The 21307-nt window shown below is 48.1% G+C and overlaps 2 protein-coding genes across 2 annotated transcripts in view; both read left to right on the top strand.

Moving 5' to 3' along the window:
- LOC146186219 (uncharacterized) overlaps positions 1-21307 on the top strand; it is a 224327-nt gene that overhangs the window by 177575 nt on the left and 25445 nt on the right. The window contains exon 2 of the mRNA XM_084608004.1: positions 17840-18011. Within this exon, the coding sequence (XP_084464130.1) occupies positions 17871-18011 (141 nt within the window). The 5' untranslated portion in view covers positions 17840-17870. The remainder of the gene's footprint in view (positions 1-17839; positions 18012-21307) is intronic.
- LOC146186220 (uncharacterized) lies at positions 2374-5808 on the top strand. The gene is made up of 2 exons (XM_084608005.1): positions 2374-2775; positions 5730-5808. The coding sequence occupies exons 1-2, from the start codon at positions 2405-2407 to the stop codon at positions 5806-5808; spliced, it is 450 nt and encodes a 149-aa protein (XP_084464131.1). The 5' UTR covers positions 2374-2404.

Here is a 21307-nt window from a genome sequence, read left to right as displayed (position 1 = left end):
TGGGTTCTCTTACATGTCTCTTTGGAGAGTTAACTATTCGCCTCGACAAACCGTTTGAGCTGATGACTCCATCAACGTCTTAATTGTTAAACGTGGCAACTCATCTTCTCTTACAAAGAAACCACAAGATCCCTGTAGCTGATTGGAATCCTAAAATGAAACAGCCTTCTCTTTTATGACCACATGCGTAAGTCGAAGGCATTACTGGCTAGAAAAGCTGCTCTTCCAAGATTGCGCTCCAGAAAACCAGACGCCCCTTAATGACCTTCCTTTCCGAGACTTCTAGAGGAACAAACAACGCGTCGAAGAAGAGATACAAAGCAGACATAAGAAAAGGGAAAGCTGACGATCCGCGCGCTTTTGTTGGTCGCCTCTCCTAAAATCGATGACTAAGTCGAAAGAAATTAAACTGAGAGCTTTCCGCCAATCATCCTGCCGAAAAAAAGCAGGCGCCTCCTAGATTTCTCGGTAGAATATTACCTCGGCTTTCTCAACGCTTCTCTTCCCCAAGCTCTTTTCGATTGCACGTAGTATCTACTGCACTTAATTCCCGTTTCTCCCCATTGAAATAAGAACTATTTAACTCCATTACTTGCTGTGCGCTGCTGAAGGCTTTTCTTTTTTTTTTTTTTATTTGTACGAGCCAATATATGCCCATGCATCACTTGTGTGCCGACGGAGATATAATGTGCAATACGCCGTTTCAATTTATCGTTGCTTTGATTGATTGTTACGAGCTTGAGGTAATATATATTTTTGGTAGCACAGTCTGGGCATTCTTCAAGAAACGCTGGTCCTGAACACTGGCTAAGAAGCACATGAATACTCTTTTAAGGAGGTTTATAATATATTTCATCCCTGGATGGGTGAAAGAGGTGTGCTCTATCTCAATGCCAGGTCAGTGCGGTATCTTCAAGAATGGAGAGCCAGATGCCTTGGCAAAATCATCTCTTGGTGCACAAGTTATATGCCATCATTAACAGCATGATTATACCCACGGCAGGGCGAAGGCCTTTTCTATATCTCTCCAATTAACCCGGTCCTCTACAGCTGCTCCCAGTAGCCCCTGGCTGCTCCTGGTAGCCCGGTACTAAGTAGCAAGCTGTATGGAGCGAATTTGTAAATTACTCGAATAATATGGTTAGCAACATACCAGTTCCGCTCAAGAGGAAAATATATAACAGTTTCATCTTGTCTCACGGATCTACGGGCTGAAACGTGGAGGCTAAAATAAATTGCTCTACCTAAGCTGACGACAACGCATAGAGATATGGAACGCAAAATCATAGTTGTAACGCCAAATATTAGCAAGCGTGCAGAGTGGGTAAGAAAATTATCTCGAGTTAATGAGATTCTAGTAAAAATAAAGAAGAAGAAATTAGAATGGGCAGAGCATGTATTGCGAAGGAAGGATAATCGATGCTCTAAAAGAGTCAGAAATTCGATACGAAGGAAAGGAAAGCATATCAGACAGAATGCGAAAGAAAGTCAGAAGGGCGGATTAATTTACGAAGTTCGCAGGGGTCAAGTAAGTGCGGTACCTGTTCGAGGTAACGTCCCTGATATCATCATTTTGATATATCTCTTTCAGCGCTATGAATAGAGTGCTGCTAAGTGCAATGATTCCTTGTGTTGTGGCGTCGCAGGGGCCTCGCTGAAGCGCGCCGCACTCGCGCCCGCGCCCGTGCCTTGCCGAGGCTGCGCCTCGCCATCTGGAAATATCTGTCTGGACAGTTAGAAACGGACGGCGAGACGCGGTTCCTGCGGCACTGGCACACACGCTTCTATGTTGTACGGGGAAGCAGACTTGATATGCTTGTCGTCATTTATTAGCAGATGAACCCAGGGGTTGTTTCACGCAAAGGCTTCGTTTACGTAATAACTGTTTTCATCTGGACCTTGGAGTAAAGGCTTAGGCTGAGTTGTGAGTCAGCGCTTGTCCTGTGGCTTCCTTTTATCTCGTCCTGTGTCTTCCTGTTCGCGCTGTTTATATTAACAATGAAACGATTGAGCCTTTCTTTTTTGCTTGCCAATGTTTTCGCTTCAGCGAAGGATACATGTAGAAGGGTCGCGCTTCTTCTGCCCTTCGGTGCGACTGAGAGAGGATTTGCTTTGCCTTTAATATATGAATAGTTATGCAACTTCACGATCGAGGTACGGACCGATTCTCCAGGTAACCGTTTACAAAATCTACAAACTTTAAAGTTATTGATAACTATTTTTTGCTTGTAATCAATTCTATAGTCTTGAATCCTGGGCTTTTTTTTCTTTAGTCGAAAAATGACCTATAACGCTTAACCAATTGGATGTGCAAACTGCAACCTGGCCAATTCCCCCTCGTGGGCATGCGCGATTTGCCAAGGAAGAAGAAGCGACCAGAAGAGAAGAAGGAGAAAGCGTTACGATGCAGCCGTCCACGGAAACTGGGCCATCCTCAGGTTCGCAGACTAGACTTTCCACAGCAGAACAACAAGTTCCACTTAAAAGCTACGTGGTGCCGCTGCTCAAGGACAACTCCAGGCGGCGTTCGCAGGCTGGACTTCCCACCACAGAGCATCCCGTTCAAAAGAATACCTCCAGAAGCCGTTCGGTAACTCGCTACGCGGCCTTCGTGGTGGCCATCGCTTCCCTGACCTCCCTGGTGCTGTTCGTGGTGCCCGCAATGCTGATTTCCCGAGCCAGCACCTGCCGCCATATCGGCGGCTGCTACTCGCTCGAGCAAGACCTGCTGGAATCCATCGACAGCAGCGTGCACCCGTGTGACGACTTCTACCGGTATGAGCTGACCACAGAGTCGCAAGCTTTTACGTCTCACGGGACGACTAGAAAAATTAGGAAAAAATTAACACAGCTAAATGGAGAAAGTAACAGCGCGCAAAATCTGCATGGATATCTGCGAACCAGTAGGATACTATAGCCGAGTCTAGGCGACACGAAGGTTCAGGACAAGCGCTCGAGGCTATAGCGATTTATACTTATAGCCATTGCTAATCCTGTATAGCAGGAATTCAGCCTTGAGTAAATGGCCTATAGTTTATGAGGAGTAACGTTCCAAAGCGAGTCAGGCTATGAGAGATAACGTAGTGGGCGACTAAGGAAATTTCAACCACTTGGGGTTCTTTAACGTCGAACGACATCGTACAGCACACCCGCCCCTTGCTTTTTGCCTCCAACGAAAACCGGCCGCCGCGGCAAGGATTCTATCACGCATTTTCGGCCACAGAAGTTGAGCGCCTGAACTACTGCACCACCGGGGCGGAGCTGCAACCTTTAGGAAACTAGAGTGCCTCGATGCGCGCGCGCGCCTCCACCGTGCGCGCGTCGAGCGTGCGCGCATCGAGGCATCCTACAGGAAACTATTCACACCATTCTAAACTACACGAAGATGTCGAGAGCATTTTCAGGGGATGGCTTCAGGAGGCCAGAAAGATGGTCAGCGGTGTCGGGAAAGGGTAGGCGGGTGAGTAAAATGCTGGGTGGCATTCTGTCAGGCAATGCAGGGCATTTGTGGCGATATATATACCACTACGACATAAGTTTGACAGGTGTGCGAAGGAGAAGCGAGCCTCGCTAGCTTCGCGCGGCATCCACATGCTAAGAAGCGGCCGGAGCGGAGGCCGTGCGTCACTAGGCACTTTCAAGACCATATGAAGCACACGCCGACCAAGCTACGGAAGACTCTAGTAAATGTTAGCTTAAAAATGTCGCAGCTCTAACCTCCTCCCTCATCATTTTCCCCCTATAATGATCTTGCTATAAGCTGGTAACGCTATTCATTCTCGGTACTCCGCTGTCTTGAAATACTAGGCGAAGACGACAACGCCGCCATGCGTGAAGCACAACTTAAGTTACGCGGCTGCGTAACGCATGCAAAGTGTGTCGACGCGATAGTTGAATGCGTTTATGTGGGATTCTAAAGCGGAGCAATCGAGCACATGAAAGCGAGTGGCAGATTTTGAAGCGGAAGCTTGACTGCGTCATGTATCAGCCAAGGTCAACATGGCATGCAGCTTCACCTTCAAAGAGCTAGAGGTCTCAGTGCGGTATACAGTTTAAACATGGTACAAGCTGTGGTGCGCCACCTCTCGACCTTCGAAATTTGACATTGACCTTTGACGGCAGACAGAGCATCACGTGTTCGCCATGTAGTTGACGCATCCTCGACTCCTTAATCTCGGCAAATCAATTGCTGCAGAACCGTATCTGTCCATGTCTAAACTTAAGCATAACCAAAGCAAAACGACACCTTGGCTTCGCCTAAACAGATTTAACAGCGCTAAACCTGAGCCATTTTTCACGATACCGAAGATACGCCTGCACAGTCGTGACAAGGGAAACTATATCTTTCAGCGGTGCCGATGGGAATAGCCGCACAACTTAACAGACGCGAGATCTACGCTAATACTGACAAGTATTAAGTTCGTATTAAATCTGTTTATGCGCACCTTGTCAGTAGCGTAAAGAAACTGTAAAAGAAGTTCGATAGCCAATAATTTTCTTTAACACCTGCATCCTACGTTTTACAAAGCAAATAAATTGAGATCACCCATCTACGTGGTTATTTTTCAAGCGAGGACCTTCACTAGGCTCGTCAACACCGCGCTTGATCGCCACAGTAGGGTTCGAACTTTGATTCTCCGGATCAGTAGCCGAGCATCTTAACCACTAAACCCGCCGCTTTTTTTTTTTAGTTTTTGTGAAATGTATTATCAGATTTTACACATAAAGAACATTACTCCACAAACACATAACATGGGTTAAAACCACGCGATTTGGGTTGCGTGATCCATTACAAATCAGTCATTTGCAGCAACACTTCCATTCTCGGAAGCCACTCAGGCACCTCGTCTTGTGTCTTGAAAACTTCAATAAGACTCGCAACGGCTTCGCGAAAATATTGCCGTATCTTCCTCACATAAACGTCTCCATGCCTGGAAGCCATTCTGGGTCGCCAGATACTGTGCAGGCCAAATAACATGATCATGTCCATCGGTAGCCGATCATCTTCAATTGGTAAAATTAGAATTTAGAATTCCGAATGCATCCACGGGTAGGTCTTTTTTAATCGTTCGTTGAAGAAAGTCCCAGACGAAAAAGGCTTCCCAACAGTTGTCGGGTTTCCCGCCACCGTAAATTAGGCATACGTCACCGTATTTGTACGTCGCCCTTACTCCTCCGGGCTATTTCGACGTCTGATTGACTTAAATGGCTCTGATTATTTACCTATTTACCCGAATGCAGTAAATTTTTCCCCATTACATTTTCGTACCTTCTAATGGAATCATTATTTTCGTTGTTTCATTAGAACGTAATTTTGCGGACATACTCGGGATGATAGGAACCTGCCGACGTAACCCACATATTGTTGTTGTTGTTAAGAACTTTATTTTTCTACCGATGTAGAAGGCCTCCTACTTTCCGCCCCCGGCACGCAGGCCTATGGGACGGAAGCAGCGGCCTCCGCGACTAAAGACAGGCGAAGCGACAGTGTTTCTTCGCGGCTTCAGCCGCCAGGCGGATAGCTTGCTGCTGGTTGGCGGGGGACTCGCACCGCAGTAGCGGTTCCCAGGCTTCTCTACCATTTATGTTTTTCTTGGCTCCAGGGGAATCAAGGCATTGCCAGATTATATGATCCAGAGTACCCCATTCTCCGCAGGTTTCGCATTTATCGTCCCCCCTTTAATCCACTTGCGTGTGGAAAATCCAGACCGGACTTGGCAAATTCCCAGCTTGCAGGCGGCGCCAAGCGACGGACTCCTTGTTAGCGTTCGGTCCAGTGGTGCCAGGGTCCTTCTGTTCAGTCTGTAGTGCTCCAAAAGTTCCTTATACGTTTGCAGCCTCTTGTCTATCCATTCGCAATCAGGTGACTCTACGACTGCCCGGAAGTACAGAGCTGGGACTAGCTCGTGCGCCGCCTTGTTGCCGGGGCGGATTCGTGCGCGGGGGTCCAAATAATTCGAATTCTTCTTTCACGTTTTCCTTTCTCTAAACTTTTAGCTGCTTTCTTCAAGACCCTCCCTTTTCCAAATTTCCAGACAGCCATGTTGCTGTCACTAATAACTATGCTGGCTTCCGTTCCAACGCAAGCGAGTGCTATCGCCACTACTTCAGCCGTGTCTACATTTCGGCTTCTAACGGACGCGGCGGCGGTGGATACGCCGCGGCCATTGACAACCGCAGCCATCGCCGACCCCGACTTCCCACTAGCCGCGTTCACGTAGGCGACCTCCGCCGGCTTCACCCCGCCTTCTTTGCGAACGTCTGGGCCTTCTCTTGTCTCCTCTCCTTGTATATAGGGTGCATGTTTTAGGTGTGTGTGGGGGGGGGGGGGGGGCACTATTTTATATTCGCGACACTTTCGTGGAATGGCAACTTTGTCGCCTGTTCCTCTATCTGACTGCAGTCCCACCCAGCCGAGGATGGCTCTGTCCGTGGTGGTTCTGCTCAATCTTTCTAGTTGTGCCATGCGCACAGCCTCCGCTAGTTCCGTCCATTGTTGTACACCCCCATTTTGAGGAGGCATTCAGTCGAGGTCGAGATGGGTAGTCCCAGAGCCTTCTTCGCACATCGTCTGATGAGTGCTTCTATTATCTGCTTTTCGTCTCATCTGATGTTTAGGAATGGTGTGGCGTAACATATGCGGCTAGTGATGTTTCATTAGTTTCAGGAGGCTTCGTTCCTTAAGGCCCCGACCCTTGAGTGCGATTCTCCTGAACAGACCCTTGACTTGCGTGGCGTACGCGTTCAGTTTCTTTACTGTTGTATCGTTGTAACCATCTGTTTGTAGAAACAGCCCAAGGATCCTAATTTGTTCTACTTTCGGCACTGTTTGGCCGTCTGTTGTTATGATGATGTTTATCTGATGTTTGCACCTGAGCGCCTTCGGGTTGTAGATAAAGAGTTCCGATTTTTGGGGAGAGCACGAGAGGCTCCTTTTGCCCGCGTTGGACACTACGGTGTCCGCCACTGCCTGCAAGCACTCCTCGATGCTCGCGTCACTCTCTTGGGTGTCCCACAGGTTGCTGTCGTCCGCGTACATGCTTAATTTTAAGTTTTCCACCTTCCTCATTTTTTCCGGGAGATTTCGCATGGCAACATTGTAGAGAAACGGGGATAGCACCGAACCTTGTGGCGTACCCCTGCTTCCTAGTTTGACGGTGGAGGATTCAATGTCCTGAAGCTTTATCTTTATCGTTATACCCGACAGGAGGTCTTTTACTTAGTCGTACGTCTTCTTTCCGACCCCCAATTCTTTGAGGCCAGAAAGAATCGCCGCGTGTTTTACATTATCGAACGCCTTTGTCAAGTCTAGACCTAGTAGTACCCTCGCGTCCCTGGTTTCACGTTCTATGATGTCGTGTCTCAAGCGGAGCATTACGTCCTGTGGGCACAGGCCGGGCCGGAACCCAACTATTTCGTGCGGCCACAGGTTGTTAAGCTCCATGAAACGCGTGAATCGTGTTTGGACTACACTCTCCATAAATTTTCCTATACATGATGTTAGAATTCGGGGGTTTGCCTGGCTTCGGTATCAAAATTAGGTTTGCCGTCTTCCACTGTTGTGGGAGGCGGCCTCTGTACCATACGACGCACACGTATTTCGTGAGCGTGTGGATGGAGTTATCGTCCATATTTCGGAGAACCTTGTTTGTGATTCCGTCTGGGCCAGGAGCCGATTTTGTTTTTAGGCCTAATAATTCGGCGCGACCCTCCGCCTCCGTGATCGGTGCGTCTAGGGCCTCGTTTGAGGGTCCTTCGTAATCCGGTAGGGAGAAGGTTTGTGTGCGCTTACGTACATGTTAATTAGTTTCGCCTTAATTTCCTCGCCCGTGCCCTTGAACGCGTGTCTGGCTTTCGTCAGTCTTATGCCCTATTGGGTTTTAGAATTGTCATGATCGAGTAGGTGTCTGAGTAGGCTCCATGTATTGGCAAGGCTCATGTTACCTTCCATCTCGTCGCACCTACTACACCAGTTTTGTTCGCAACGTTTTACAGCGTAATCTCCAAACTCTTTGTTATATCTTGTTTTTCTTCGCCTAAGGTTCCTGTTTTATCTTTCCGACCGGAGACGCCTCTCCATGCAGCATTTCGCTTCCCATATATGAAAGAGTTTGCTGTCAAACGTCACCGCCGCATCGTCTTCTCGTAGGTTAGTGGTTGCTTTCCAATGCTTAAGCATTACGTTACTATTCCGACGTCCTCAATGGTTTCGTAACCTCCGGTGAGGAACCAAGTCACCGGGAGTAAGGAACCACATGATCACTTTGAATGTCGCCACCTTTCCGGTAGCTGCTTATTGTTTCCAGCATGGGGCTAATAATATTAGGCGCAAACGCTGATTGAAAAATTCTCAGTAGAAATTTAATACGTACGATTGCAGCAAAACATCTTGATTGAATCGGCTTTTTTGTTAGAATGCTTTTGTCGTCAATTGCTCAATTTTATCTATAAGGTGGAATGAATCACGGTACGTTCTGCAAAATTGTAGTCAGTCGGCAGTCTTCTGGCTACAGCGTTCCTCAAAGAATGCATGCACAACTTTAAAGAGCACTCATCGGCTGACTAAATACTGTTGATGTGAAAGATTCGTGTTCCGACGCTTCGCATAATGGATGCGTGCAGTCCTGAGCTAGGAAACGTTCTTTTATTAACCAAAAAATTGATGCCGTACTTCTGAAACAAATTTCAGCCCGTCTCAAACATATCCCCTCTATACCGACCATCTGGTGGAAGAGGCCGCAACAAGCCAAGGGCCACCTTGTTGTTTGTTGTTGTGGTTGTAGGAAGAAGGAAAGGAAAACCCACGGGCCTGCTACTGGCTATGTAGCAGAGCCACCTCCGCTGCCTCATGCGGACAGAAGGGAAAATAGAGAAGAAAGGAAAAAGAAGAGGGAGAGAAAGACACGCGCCGCAACAACAGCAGTCGTCCACCATCGAAGCAGGGGGGGGAGCAATGACGGCCTACAAGAGACAAAATTCGGTGACTGCAGCTAGCCGCCGCCGCTAGCGGCGTTGACTTGCCGTTTATGCCCTGTAGGGCCAGAAACTGCCACCTTTCACATTCCCCCCCCCCCCCCCCCCCCAAAACAAAAGAGCACTGCAGAATCTGCAGTCGAGAAATGTGTCTCCAAGGGCTACCTGCCTGCCTCTAATCCGCGCGCGCACGACTCCCTGTCTTTCCCGGCATGCGTGCCGGGCGTGGGAAAGAGGACGTCTTTTTCCGAAGGCAATAAAAGTTGTCCAACCAGCCAGCCGTCTATGCGGAACACAAAGATGGGGAAGACTATATATTCTTATAGTGATTCACCCGTTGATGGCGTCATGCACGTGGGTGTCTAAATGAGCGCTATTAAACAAAGGAAATATAATGCGTATATTTTATCTTCCGATTTCAAGCTCGAAACGTACAAAAACTGAAGGGGTTTTAAGCATGGCTTAAACCTAGTGAGGGAGTGAGTGAGTGAGTGAACTTTATTAACTGCTCGGGGATCTTTTTCTTCGCCTCTTCAACCGAGGCTGGCGAGCGGTTGGCGCCCCCAGTCCAGGGCACCACTGGCTTTCGCCAGTTTGCGAGCTCTTGTGACCAGGTAGAGCTAAGCCTCCGGGTCAGAGCTGGCCAGCAAAGCCTCCCACTGTCTTTGATTTGGGTTTTCAATTTTTTGTAGTTGATGTGAGCTGCATTCCCATGTTATGTGGTACAGGGTAGGGGCCTTCCCGCACCACGGGCACTCGTCTCTGAATATCGTGGGATGCATCATGTGTAATATGTGTAGATTAATGAAGGTGCCCGTCTGTAGCCGCCTCAGATCTATGGCCTCCTCGTTGCTGAGCTTTTTATGCTGCTCCGGATATACTTTCCGCAAGCCTCTGTAGTGTTGTAGTATTGTGGTGTAGTCAGGGTCAAGCGGAATCAGGTCCTCTGTCGCGAAACTGTTGGGCGCACGGTAGGTTGCATGTCCTCGTGCTACCCTGTCTGCGCACAAATTCCCCCGTGATCCCTGCATGCCCCGGAATCCACACTAGTGTTTGAGTGTATTGTTTTGTTGGCTCGCTTGTGGAAGAAAGGATTTGGTGCGCTACCTTAGATAATTTACCCCGTTGATAATTTCTGCATGCGGATTGAGAGTCTGACAGTATCGTCAGACTCTCAATCCGCATGCAGTATCGTCAGACTCTCTCCCGTTTCTCTTCCTTGCCTAATGGCCAGTGCGATAGCCACTTCCTCTGCCTCCGTGACTGTACAGTTTTGGATCGAGGCGCTAACTACCTCCCAGCCTTCTCAGTCTGTGACCGTGGCTATCGCCCTCTTTGCGTTGATTTCCTATAAGGCTGCGTCGGTGAACCTTGACGTGTCTTGTTGGCCGAATGTTTTTTTCATAATACTCTGCCCTTGCCTGCCTTCTTCCCGGGTGTAGGCGGGGGTCCATGTTTTTTGGTATGGGCCGAACTCGGTACCAATTTCTGACTTCCCGCGATACCTCTCTTGTCTTGTTATAAGCCTGTAGGTGTGTGCTATATCCCAGCCTTTCCAACACCCTTCTTCCCGTCCTCGTTTGTAGAAGTCTGTTTATCTGTGACTTGATTTGGGCTTCTGCTAATTCTTGTATTGTGCAGACCCAGAGCTGCTAGCTTGTGGTTCGGTGTGTTCTTGGGGAGCTTGAGTGTGGTCTTGATAGCCATTTTGATGATGGCGTCCGCTCTGTCTTCCTCTCCTTTGGTCATATTGAAGTAGGGTAGACCATACGCTACTCTGCTAATAACGAGGCTCCGGACAAGTTTGAGTGTGTCAGGCTCCTTCATCCCCATCTTTTTGCTGGTCACCCGTGCCAACATTCGGGCGACCTGCTGGGTCGAGGTCTTGAGCAGATTAAGTGTGTGTTGATACCTTTGATTCGATTGGAGCCACATCCCCAGGATCCTCACAGTTGTCTTTTCGGGTACTGTCTCCCCTTGCAGCCGGATCTCGAGCTTGTGGCCTTGATCTGTGGGAACAGAGCGGTTGCCCTTTCCTCGCCAGAATCTGATCAGTTCTGATTTTCTTGATGAGCACTCCAAGCCCCTTTGCTTTAGATATTCTTCGATGACAGATGCTGCTTCTTGCAATTTCGCTTCCTTCTCCCCGAGTGATCCTGTGGTCGTCCAGATAGTGACGTCATCAGCATACATAGCGTGCTGTATGCTATGCTCCACCTTCTGTATGCTCCACCTTCTCGAGGCGCCTGGCTAGGCCAATCATTGCCACGTTGCACAGCGTGGGCGAAATGACTGCTCCTTGAGGTGTCCCTTTGTTGTGCGGGGAGAAGGTCTCCGTTTCTATATTGCCAATCTTGATTTCGGCCGTCCGATTACTCAGAAAGCTCCCAATGTACTCGTAGACTCTGGTTCCACAATTCGTGTCTGCCAGACCATCTAAGATCGCCTTGTGACTAAGATTATCAAATGCACCTTTAATGTCCACTGCCAAAACTACGTCTTCTGCCGAGCGTGGGATACCTGTCAAGACCTCTTCTTTGATCTGCAGGAGAACGTCCTGGGCTGAAAGCTTTCCACTGAAGCCAAACATGGTGTCCGGCATCTGAGCGCTATCCTCTAAGTAATTTTTCAGTCTATTATTGATAACCCTTTCGAAAATCTTTCCCAGGCACGAAGTTAAAGAAATGGGCCGCAAATTCTCTATTGCCAATTTTTTCCCGGGTTTCTGGATCATGATGACCACCGAGTGTTTCCACTGCGCTGGCACCGTTCCTGCTTCCCAATGCTTGTTCATATAATGCGCCAGTGCCTTGATATTGCTGTTGCTCATGTTCCGAATTATGCCATTAGTGATCTTGTCGTCACCAGCCGCTGTGTTTCGAGTGGCACTTGCTATTGCCGTCCGGACTTCTTCCTCCGTGATCGGCTCGTCCATTTTCGGATTTGGGTCTCCTTTGTAATCTTCTGCGTATGGATATGAATTCTCTAGCTCTACTCCGTAGCATTTGTCGTGGACGGCCTTGATCACATCTTCCTTCGTGCCTGGGAATGTGTGTAGCAATCGCTCCAGCGACTTCTGCCCCTCTCGCTTGGTTTTGGTGGGGTCCATGATGGCTTTTAGAATTCGCCATGTCTTGGAAGTGCTGAGCGTCCCCTGCAGAGAGTCGCAGAATTTGCCCCAGTTGGCTCTCGTCAGTTGTTCAGCGTACTCCACCGCCTTCTTTGTGATCTCCACGATTTTCATCCTAAGCTTTCGATTGTGCCTCTGTTTCTTCCATCTTCTTAACAGTCCCCTTCTCGCTTCCCATAGGTGGAGTAGATGGGCGTCTATTCCCGGTGTCTCATTTGTGCGTGTCAGTTCTTGCGTAAATCTCTGCTTGTTTTTCCGCAGCGCCCCTCACCAGCTATCAAGATCCTCAATCTCGCCTTGGTCCTCCTCCCGCGCTTCTCTGAACTGGTGCCAGTTGCTAATCCTGGCTGCGCCAACCTGACGCCTGATCTTGTAGGTGTGGATGGTCGTGCTCACTATATAGTGATCACTGCCCAGATCGTTAAGCGTGTTTATCCACTCAACATCGCCACAATTCTTGACCATCGTAAGGTCCGGGGTAGTGTCCTTGCTCACACTGTTGCCCGTTCTCGTAGGCACTCCCGGGTCCATTACCAGTGCTAATTCATGTCTGTCTATTAGCTCTCTAATAATGCGGCCTCTCTTGTCCTGTCGCGTGTATCCCCAGGCCAGGTCTTTTGCATTAAAGTTGCCTAATATAATTAGCTGATTTCCTCTTACCAAGTTTAATGTTTCTCCGAGAAGCCTGTCGAAGTCGATCTTTCGTTGGGAGGGGGAGCTGTATACATTTAGGATAAAAGTGCCCTGTTTTTTGTGACTCTTTTGGACCACCTCCACAAGGATATGGGGTGTTTCAATCCCTTAAAATTAGTCATGCCGAATTGTTGCAATGGTCTTCTCCACCATTGTCGCCACCTTCCAGCTCTCGTCATCGGCAGCAAAGACCTCGTACCCGCTAATTGAAGGGGAACTGCCAACCTCCTGTAGTGCTATCACAGCCGGTGGTTCCGCTTGTGAGACCAGCAGCTGTGACAGCATCCCTTTCTTGCGTCTGATGCTTCTACAATTCCACTGCCAAATCTCTAGGCGGTCTTGCTTCGCCTTCTGGTGTCTAGTCATGATCGGTCTCAGATTGCAAGCTGGTCAGTCCGGGCCTGTGATACGGCTTCTCAGCCCTTTCTCTTACTGTGGTGGCTGTTGTTTGCTTCCTAATCAGTTTGGTCATCTCGATTTGCATCGCCTGAAACTTTTGTTCTATATAGTCTGTGACTTGTTCCATGGCTTTCTTTGTGATTTGCTCAATGATGTGTGGGAGCAGCTGTGCTAGCATTTCCTCTACTATTCTTCCTACATCTTTGGCAGTCAAATGGGGTGTCTGATTTACCGATGGTGTGGAATTTTCGAACTTGTTTTGTGTAATGTTAATTTGGTTCTGCATCTGATCTAATCGTTGCTTAATACTGCGTTCTCCTTTCTTATCCCTTTTAGCTCGGCTAGAATTTTTGTTCTTTCCTCATCTAGCTGTTTTTGGGAGGGCAATGCTGGCCAGCTGACCTGATCAAGGTCTTTTTTCTTCTCTTCTTTCTTCTTCTCCTAGGCGCCTGGCTTGCTTTTCTTCGCTGGGTTCTTGGGTTCCGCGTTGGCCTCCAACCTGGACTGGGACCTGGACCGCTCACGCGATGTTTCCTCCTCCCCGTCCGAACTGAACCACCTCTGATGCTTCTTCATGATGCCACTCGTTTCTGGGCGGCTCTGACGTGACTTTGGATGTCCCTATGTCTTTGTGATCTCCTTGAGCTTGCTTCGGCAGCCGGTGGCTCCAGTCTCATGTGCGCCTCCACAGAGAGCGCATTGGGGTTCGCACTCATGACTTTCCTCCGGTTCTTGCTTGTTGCATCTTCTGCATGCCCTGATAGACGGGTTCGGGCATACGTCTGTTCGGTGTCCTGGCTTTCGGCAGGTGTAGCAAAATTGCTTCGTTTACTTGTACGGATCGCATGGGATCTCTCCCCCATAGTAGTACACCCACTTCGGTACGATTGGCCCCTCAAAGACAAGGGAGGGCCGACTTGGACTTGCCCATTGCTCTGGCCGCGATAATTTTCACTCCCTGGGTTCTGACGAACAGGTTCTTCAATAATTCCTTCTCCGTTGCCCGGGGTTGATGCTGTGGGCCACGCCTTTGAGGTACTCTTCCGGTGTAGTCACAAAAGCGTTGACCGGATGGTCTTTTCCCTCGAAATTCAAGCTTCGGATGCTCATCATGCGCTCCGCCATCTGTATGTCTGGGGTGCTGGTGACGATGATGTTGGATCCCGGTCGGAGGCGGACCAACAAGTCTTTCAGACGAAAATTCTGTGAATCTCCGCAGGCTTGCGCTATAGCCTTGGCTGCTTGGGGTGTTGTCAAGTTCTTCACCACCAGACCCTGATGGGGTCCGAAGATCACCTTAGCGTCATTCATCGGCAGTGGTTTCGCGCGCCTGAGTCGCCACTCCGCCTCTCCGCCTTTAAAACGGTTCGAATTTCGCGCTCCCTCCTCCGCGCCGGACCGGCGTCCTTTCGGAACAGGCGCGTCAGCTATGTCGTGACGTTGGCTGGAATCTTGCACGGTGGCGCTGTCTCCGCGGCCTTCCCGGCTGCTCTCCGCGCCGCTCGCCATCTTGGATTCATGTACCGCCGCAGCGGCCATCTTGGCTGGTGGCGCCGTCATCGCCGTCTCGCCCACTTGAGTGTTTGCTATCGTATTCTCGGTAATCTTGGCCTGACGCTCCCGTTTTTTTCGCTATTTTCTGCCATAGTCTCGAAACTACGGTTGTCCACTCGCCTTGAAAGGTGTTTTCCGTGGGATTCGTATCGGTGGTCTCGCTGGTGTTGGCAGCCGGCGTTCCGCCTGTTTCCCCGTCGGGTGGAGGCAGGTTCGGGCACGGTGTGGTGTCCATCGATAGATCTTGGCCTTGGGTGCCGTCCATTATCGAGCGAAATGTTGGCCCGGATGGACCTCCTTTGTCTAGATCCTCGCCCCCGCGGTGGCTGCCGCCAGCCGCAGGGCGCTCTCGGTCCCACTCGCTCCTCCACTGCCGCGCTAATCCTAACGCCGGCGTAGTCGATAGAAGTGCTGCGATAATCGAAAAGTCGGTGGTCCGCTCACCAAAACGTTGGTACTGTCAGACTCCTGTCATCTTCCGATCTTCGCTTGGTAATTTGAAGGTGGTCCGATGGAAGTTGGCACCGCAATAGGCTCTTTTGTCGGGAGCCGAAGTGGACGCGTCCACCCTGTCGTCGCGCGTGACTCTGCATTTCTGGCTTAAACCTAGTGATAAGAGCGCAGGTGAAGGTTTCGTCTGCAGCAAAGGAAAGGCACAGTAACTCTTACACTTTTTACTGTGCGCACCTGAAAGGCGCCGTAAGGGAAGGAAGGACGGTGTGAGAGAAAGTGTAGAGAGAGAAAAGTGCCGCAGTGGAAATTTTAGGGAGTAATTTCGACCACCAGTGAATATTATAACGTGCACTGACATAACACAGCAAATGGATGCCTCTCCATTTCGCCTTTAAATGCGTAAGCATTAAGTTGGTATGTTTTAAAGATCGTGTCACGAGAGGTTTGCCAGCAGAATTACGTACGAATAAAACGAGTGATAAGAAAATGGATGGTTGCACTAGATATAAAACTAAACTTTTGGTGCATTCAAATAATACGTAAATAATTAGTCATTTAAGTCAATCAGACATGAAGTATGTTTTCTAGATCGTGTCACCAGTAGTTTTCGGCAGGAAGATGTTTGAAAGAAACTGGTCATAAGAAAGCAATGATTTCACTAGATGCAGAATGAAAAAATCCCTCTGGTGAATTGAGTAAGTAGTAAATAATTACACGCCAATTATTAAAGCAACGAAAGAGCGAAAGGGGTAATGTAGACGTCTAAGGGAGTCACGTGGTACCCAACATTCATTGGTTACTGTGTCATGTGTGAAGCCACAAACCGGAATTCTCTTCCTCCGTGTCTCCTCTTTCTTCCACAAAAAATATTAGGCATTCCCCCAGTAAGCATTCCCCCAGTGCGGGTGCCGCAGTGATCTTAAACACTTCATGGGGAAAGGAAGATAAAGTATTTTCGGGTCGGCATCATGGATTGGTGACAACTGCACTTATTCAGGTCGTAGTCCCGATTTCGTTCTTTTTCCTCGTAAGTTTTTTGGGGAAATGAATTCGCGGTGTACATTTTACGGGATGCAACGAAATGCTGGAGACCTACCTCGTCAAGTCACACCAATGTTTTTAAGGTCAAGCGTTGGGACAGATTGACCTGGCTGACACATGCCGTTGTGAAGATTTCGTTTTGAAATAGCCACTTATTTAATTGATGTTAGGGAAAGCACCTCAGCGGCCACTCAGCAAGCACAACACAACGCGTAAGCTGTTGAGGACGCGGCATACTAAACTTCTTGAGTGTGGCGACCACACATAGGATTCAGAGCTGGTGCTTGCTTCTTGCCACAGTCTAGGCTCCCTCCGGCGCCTGTAGGGAGCTGTTATAAATACTTTGCTCTGCTTCGCATTTTTGGATCTCTCCACTCGGCGCTCCTCATATTGGCAGTTTCCCTCAGCGATGAGCAAACAAAATCACTTAAGAGCTGTCATATTTAGGTCACCTATGACTGAGCGCAATTCCGCCAGGGGTGGCACCTAGGGTATTTGCTTTTACGCAAGCTGTGGGTTACAGAAGCATGACGTTTGATAAAAATATATTTGAAATCACTTGACATTGATCAATCAGTATAATCCTACTTACCATTTTTCTTTAACGCGATTTTAAATACGTCGTCTAGACGTTATTTTAACGAGTGATGAATGACGTTTTGGGGACACATTCAGGCTACATAAATAAGCCTGAGTGATACAGCGGTGATCAGAGAGATGGTGGAAGAACGCCTGTAGCATTTATGTGAAATTTCTCCGGACGCTCGCTAACTTCGACGCGAAAGCGAAAAACTTGACAACTCAAGCGGGACTCTATACAATACCTAGGGCACATTATCGTTTTAAGGCGGCGCGCATCTGATCCCGGGAATGTAGAGAAATGGAAGGTATAGAAGCACCGATGAATAAAAGCGGACTCTGCAGCATAATAGGATTGCGCGGCTACGACTGCGATTATGTGTGCAAGTTGCCCCCTTTCGTCGCCTAAAGAGGAGAGAAAGAGGAGTCGCGCGAAGGGTTTTTTGATAATTTCGACCGCCTGACCATCTACCGTGCTTTGACATCTCCGAGAACATGAGCGCCTTTTGTTTTTCCACCTCAACCGAAGCACGACCGGCATGAGGACTTACACCACGCACTCGAGATCAGAAGTCATACGCTATATCGTCTCTTCCACCAAGGCGAGTCCTGAGGCTAAGCTGTAAATCTAGTTTGAAACATCAGCAGGGAGGGGAGGTGATGCTGCTATTGCAGTGTCTTCTTGTAGTAGCACTGCTTAAATGTTATTTTTGCTTTACTTTGTGACATACATGGGCTCAAATCACAGTGCGTTCTCATTAAATTCATCGAAAAACCTGTCGCTCGCTGCTTTCACGTTATTAGCAGCGCGGGGACGCAGGTCTTTCGCTGTGCGAAATGGCTACTGAAGGGCGATGACGATTGCTCACCGAAATCGTATGACATTTAATATATGCGAAGAACTTTCCCTGCAAGCACGTGCACACCACAAGACGTTAATTTCGAATGAGTTGGCAAAGCGAAGTTATAAGCGCTGCTTAACTTTTACGAGCCACCAAAATACGAACTGTTCTGCAGGCACGTCTGCCACGGCTGGGAGAAGCGCCACATGCAGCAGCCGCCTGCGCGGAGGTACACAGCTCACTTCAGAAGCATGGTCATCTGGAACCTGCTGCGACGGCGCTTACCTCGGAGCCCCCACAGTGCGCTGGATAAAGCATCCTCCATGCTGCTTCGCTGCGTAAAGCAGGTAGGCTCGTGATATTGACAGGTCTTGCTCCCGGTTCAGATCTTGTACCCTTCACGAAGGCTGACGACACGTGCCGTTTCTGCCCATTTCTTCCAGGGGCAGTTTTGTTACATCCAAAAATATAGAAAAGTCTCATGGTAGCAGTTCCCATGTCTACGCTGTGTACTTGTGCGACGAAATAAGCCGCAATGTTCTTTCAGCCTGTTAGCAGTATGAAATAGTCAGAGAAGACCAGTGGCTGCTGAGTTTCATATGACCCGAAAGCTTGGTTCAAAGGTTCAACGATTGGTGACATTTAACCTCTTAGTGGCCAAATAATAAAATCAAGGGCCAAGGTAATGAGCCCACATTATAAAATTGCTATCAATATTTTACAGACCCTGTCAAAAATATTACAAATCGCAATGTGACCAGCTAGCAGCAATTAAATTTCAGTTTTCATTGCGCTGCAGTATGTATTTTTTTTTAAGTTGAAAACGAAAATTGCAAGAGCCCCGAAGGTCTGCAGAGAGCAAAGAATATTTTGTTCTCTTAAACATTGTTTTCCATACTTCCTGTATCCATCGTAACAAAACAAGTGTTTGAAAAGACTTGCAATGGTAAGCTGTTTATGAACGCATTTAATGTGCATTTGTTAGGAGCTGCTGTCGATATTATTTTTTTTTATTTTCCTTACGACCAACCTACCTTCGCCTCAGGCCTTTCTTGAAAACTGGCATTATTGATGAAATAAAATGATAAACCGCACAGTTTTTCATGACAGGTCGCAGATTTTTTACATTCGTTGACAATAAGGTTCCCGCTTTTTAAAGGCAGTCTTACCTACAAGCTGCGACCAAGGGACAAGATATAAGGGAAACTTTTTTCTGCGCCCAGAGCAACCTCCAGCTATTCCAGTCAATATTTTAAGTCAATTTCGTACAATATTCTACAGTTGCCTGTAAGTAATGTCAAAACGCACTCTAGCGCTCTTAATTAAAACTTTAGCTATTTGGTGCGAGTACAAGACACTATGAATGCAAACTTTTGCCATGTATCTCACATTTCAAACATCTTACTGCTGTCATTCACAAAAAAATCTTTCATACAGCTCGCTGCAGAATATTGAGAAGTTGCGTGAAGAAATTTTGACTTCTACCAGTGCATATAATCTCATATAACCCTTAACTCCATACCTCTGAACGGTCGTTAGCTATGGCTTATGAGCATCGTCTTATTTCGACGTAATGAGCAGCGGTGTACGATTTGTCATAAAGTTTAGGATTAGACTAGCTGTCCTTGATGCAGTTTGTGGAAACATAACAAAGTAGAAAGACCGACACTCGACACAACACCCATGCCACGGTATGTTGATGGGCGTGTTGGCTCGTTGAGACCCTTCAGAGTAGGCGAAGACAAACGATGGACAAGAACAGGACACAACTGCACTGACACAACACTTTTGTCGTTGCGGTTACCCTACTTCTGCTGCGCCATTACTTTGTTGGCTTCAGGAGCTCTTAGCTCTAAAAAAGAATTGATTGATTAACTTTATTTGGTAGAATTGGGGTAGAGGTAGTGGGTTAGGAAAAAGCAATGGTCGGCACTCCTTTGTCCAGAAGTCCATTGGCCTCAGCAGTGGCTCTGGTTTGCTGCACCAGCATGAGCTGATGCGGCGCGTCCGAGTTGGCAAAAGATCCTCCCACTGCTCAGTACTAGGGCTATCTGTTTTAGACATTATGGTGCTAGCCCAGAATCCCCATGTTCTGTGGTATAGTGTAAAAGTGTCTACGCACCATACACATACGCTTTGGTATTTTGTTGGCCTTGTCTTGTGGTAAAGGGCTCTGTTTAAATAGGTGTTTATAGGCACCTAAGTGTAGTGGCTTGCTCTCTCCTTAGTCTGTCATGTGTAAGTGCATACTTTCTACGCCCCTTTCTACACGCTCGTATTGCTTTCGCGTATATATCTGGTGTTGTGAAAGGCTCTACAGATGGCACCACCACCTGGCTAGTGAAACCTAGAACGACAGCATCTAATCTATCGTATACTCTCCACCTCATCCCTCTTCCTCGACCCAAATAATCATGTGCGGCCTACCTGGGTCTGTTCCTTCCTGCCAATCGTCTAGGAACTTGTGTGCTATGCGAATAATCCTATCGTTTGGAAGCCACGACAGGCGGCTTGTGAGTCCGAGACTATCCAGTAACTGTGCTGTCTCGGTTTGCTTCCGAAATCTCTAGGGCTATTGCTACCTCTTCCGCCATCCGGATGCATTTGGTTCATATAGTTGTTGTGTATATGAACTTACCTCGCGAGTCTGACCGCGACTGCGGTCGCCTCTCTGCCTTTGTACCTCACTGCGTCGACGTACACCATAAAATGTTTTCTGTTCAGGTGTTCATCAGTGGTTTTGTCTCTAGAATTCCTTCTGCCGTCATGAATAGCTCTGGAATTCCTCCTTCCGTCATGATTGTCATGGTCCATATTCCTGGGCAGCGATCTGACCATGAAAGTGTCCCTAATTTCTGGCGTGATCTTCGTGGTTTTTGAGCTGCTGCCGTCTGTAACGGGATATCCGAGTTTCGAAAGAAGAGTGTGGCTCGTCTTGATCTGCTTAAGTCTTCTAATCTGCGAGTCGAACATAGCTCGGCTATGCTCTTCGATATTACTGTGCATTCCAAGATCGTGAAATTTTGCTGTTATTTGCGTATGGTGGAAATCCCAGAGCCAATTTGTATGCCTTCATGATTAGCGCGCTTATATTGTTCCTTTCCGTCTTGATTGTTTTAAGATATGGGAGACTGTAGGTGAGGCGAATGATGACGAGTGCTGTCACTATCCATACTGGGTCTTTTTCCTTAATCCCCGTAATTTTGTTCATTATCCTGCTTATCATTCTGGAGACTTTGTTGGTCACAGCGGCAAGATAATTGATCGTGTGATCGCGCTTGCCTCCTTGTTGCAACAACAGGCCTAGACTCTCATTTTGTTTGTCTGACGAATCAGGCGTCCGTTCATGATTTGTCGGTACCCACTCGTTCGTACCTGGTAAAGTCTTTTCTTATGTATTGGGACTTCGCCGGGAAGCACTGCATTAAGTTAGAGCAGGCGAAATTTCATGTTCTCTAGCAGCGAGTTGTAACCATTCTTTTAGCTAATAGCCCCTTCTGGGTCCGTACAGTTCCATCTTCTGCGTAGTAGATTGCATGTTCTATCGGTTGTATGTTCCCGAGTCTTCTCGTTATCCTTAAGTTTCGGATTTTATTCATCTGACAGCTTTCAATACTCTCCGCAGTCCAAACCCACTCTATAT

The sequence above is a fragment of the Amblyomma maculatum genome, chromosome 6, assembly GCF_055883805.1.
Source record: "Amblyomma maculatum isolate TAMU_Amacu chromosome 6, ASM5588380v1, whole genome shotgun sequence".
Taxonomy (NCBI): Eukaryota; Metazoa; Arthropoda; class Arachnida; order Ixodida; family Ixodidae; genus Amblyomma; species Amblyomma maculatum.
Note: the sequence above shows the minus strand (reverse complement) of the source record. Positions and strands in the feature narration are given on the sequence as shown.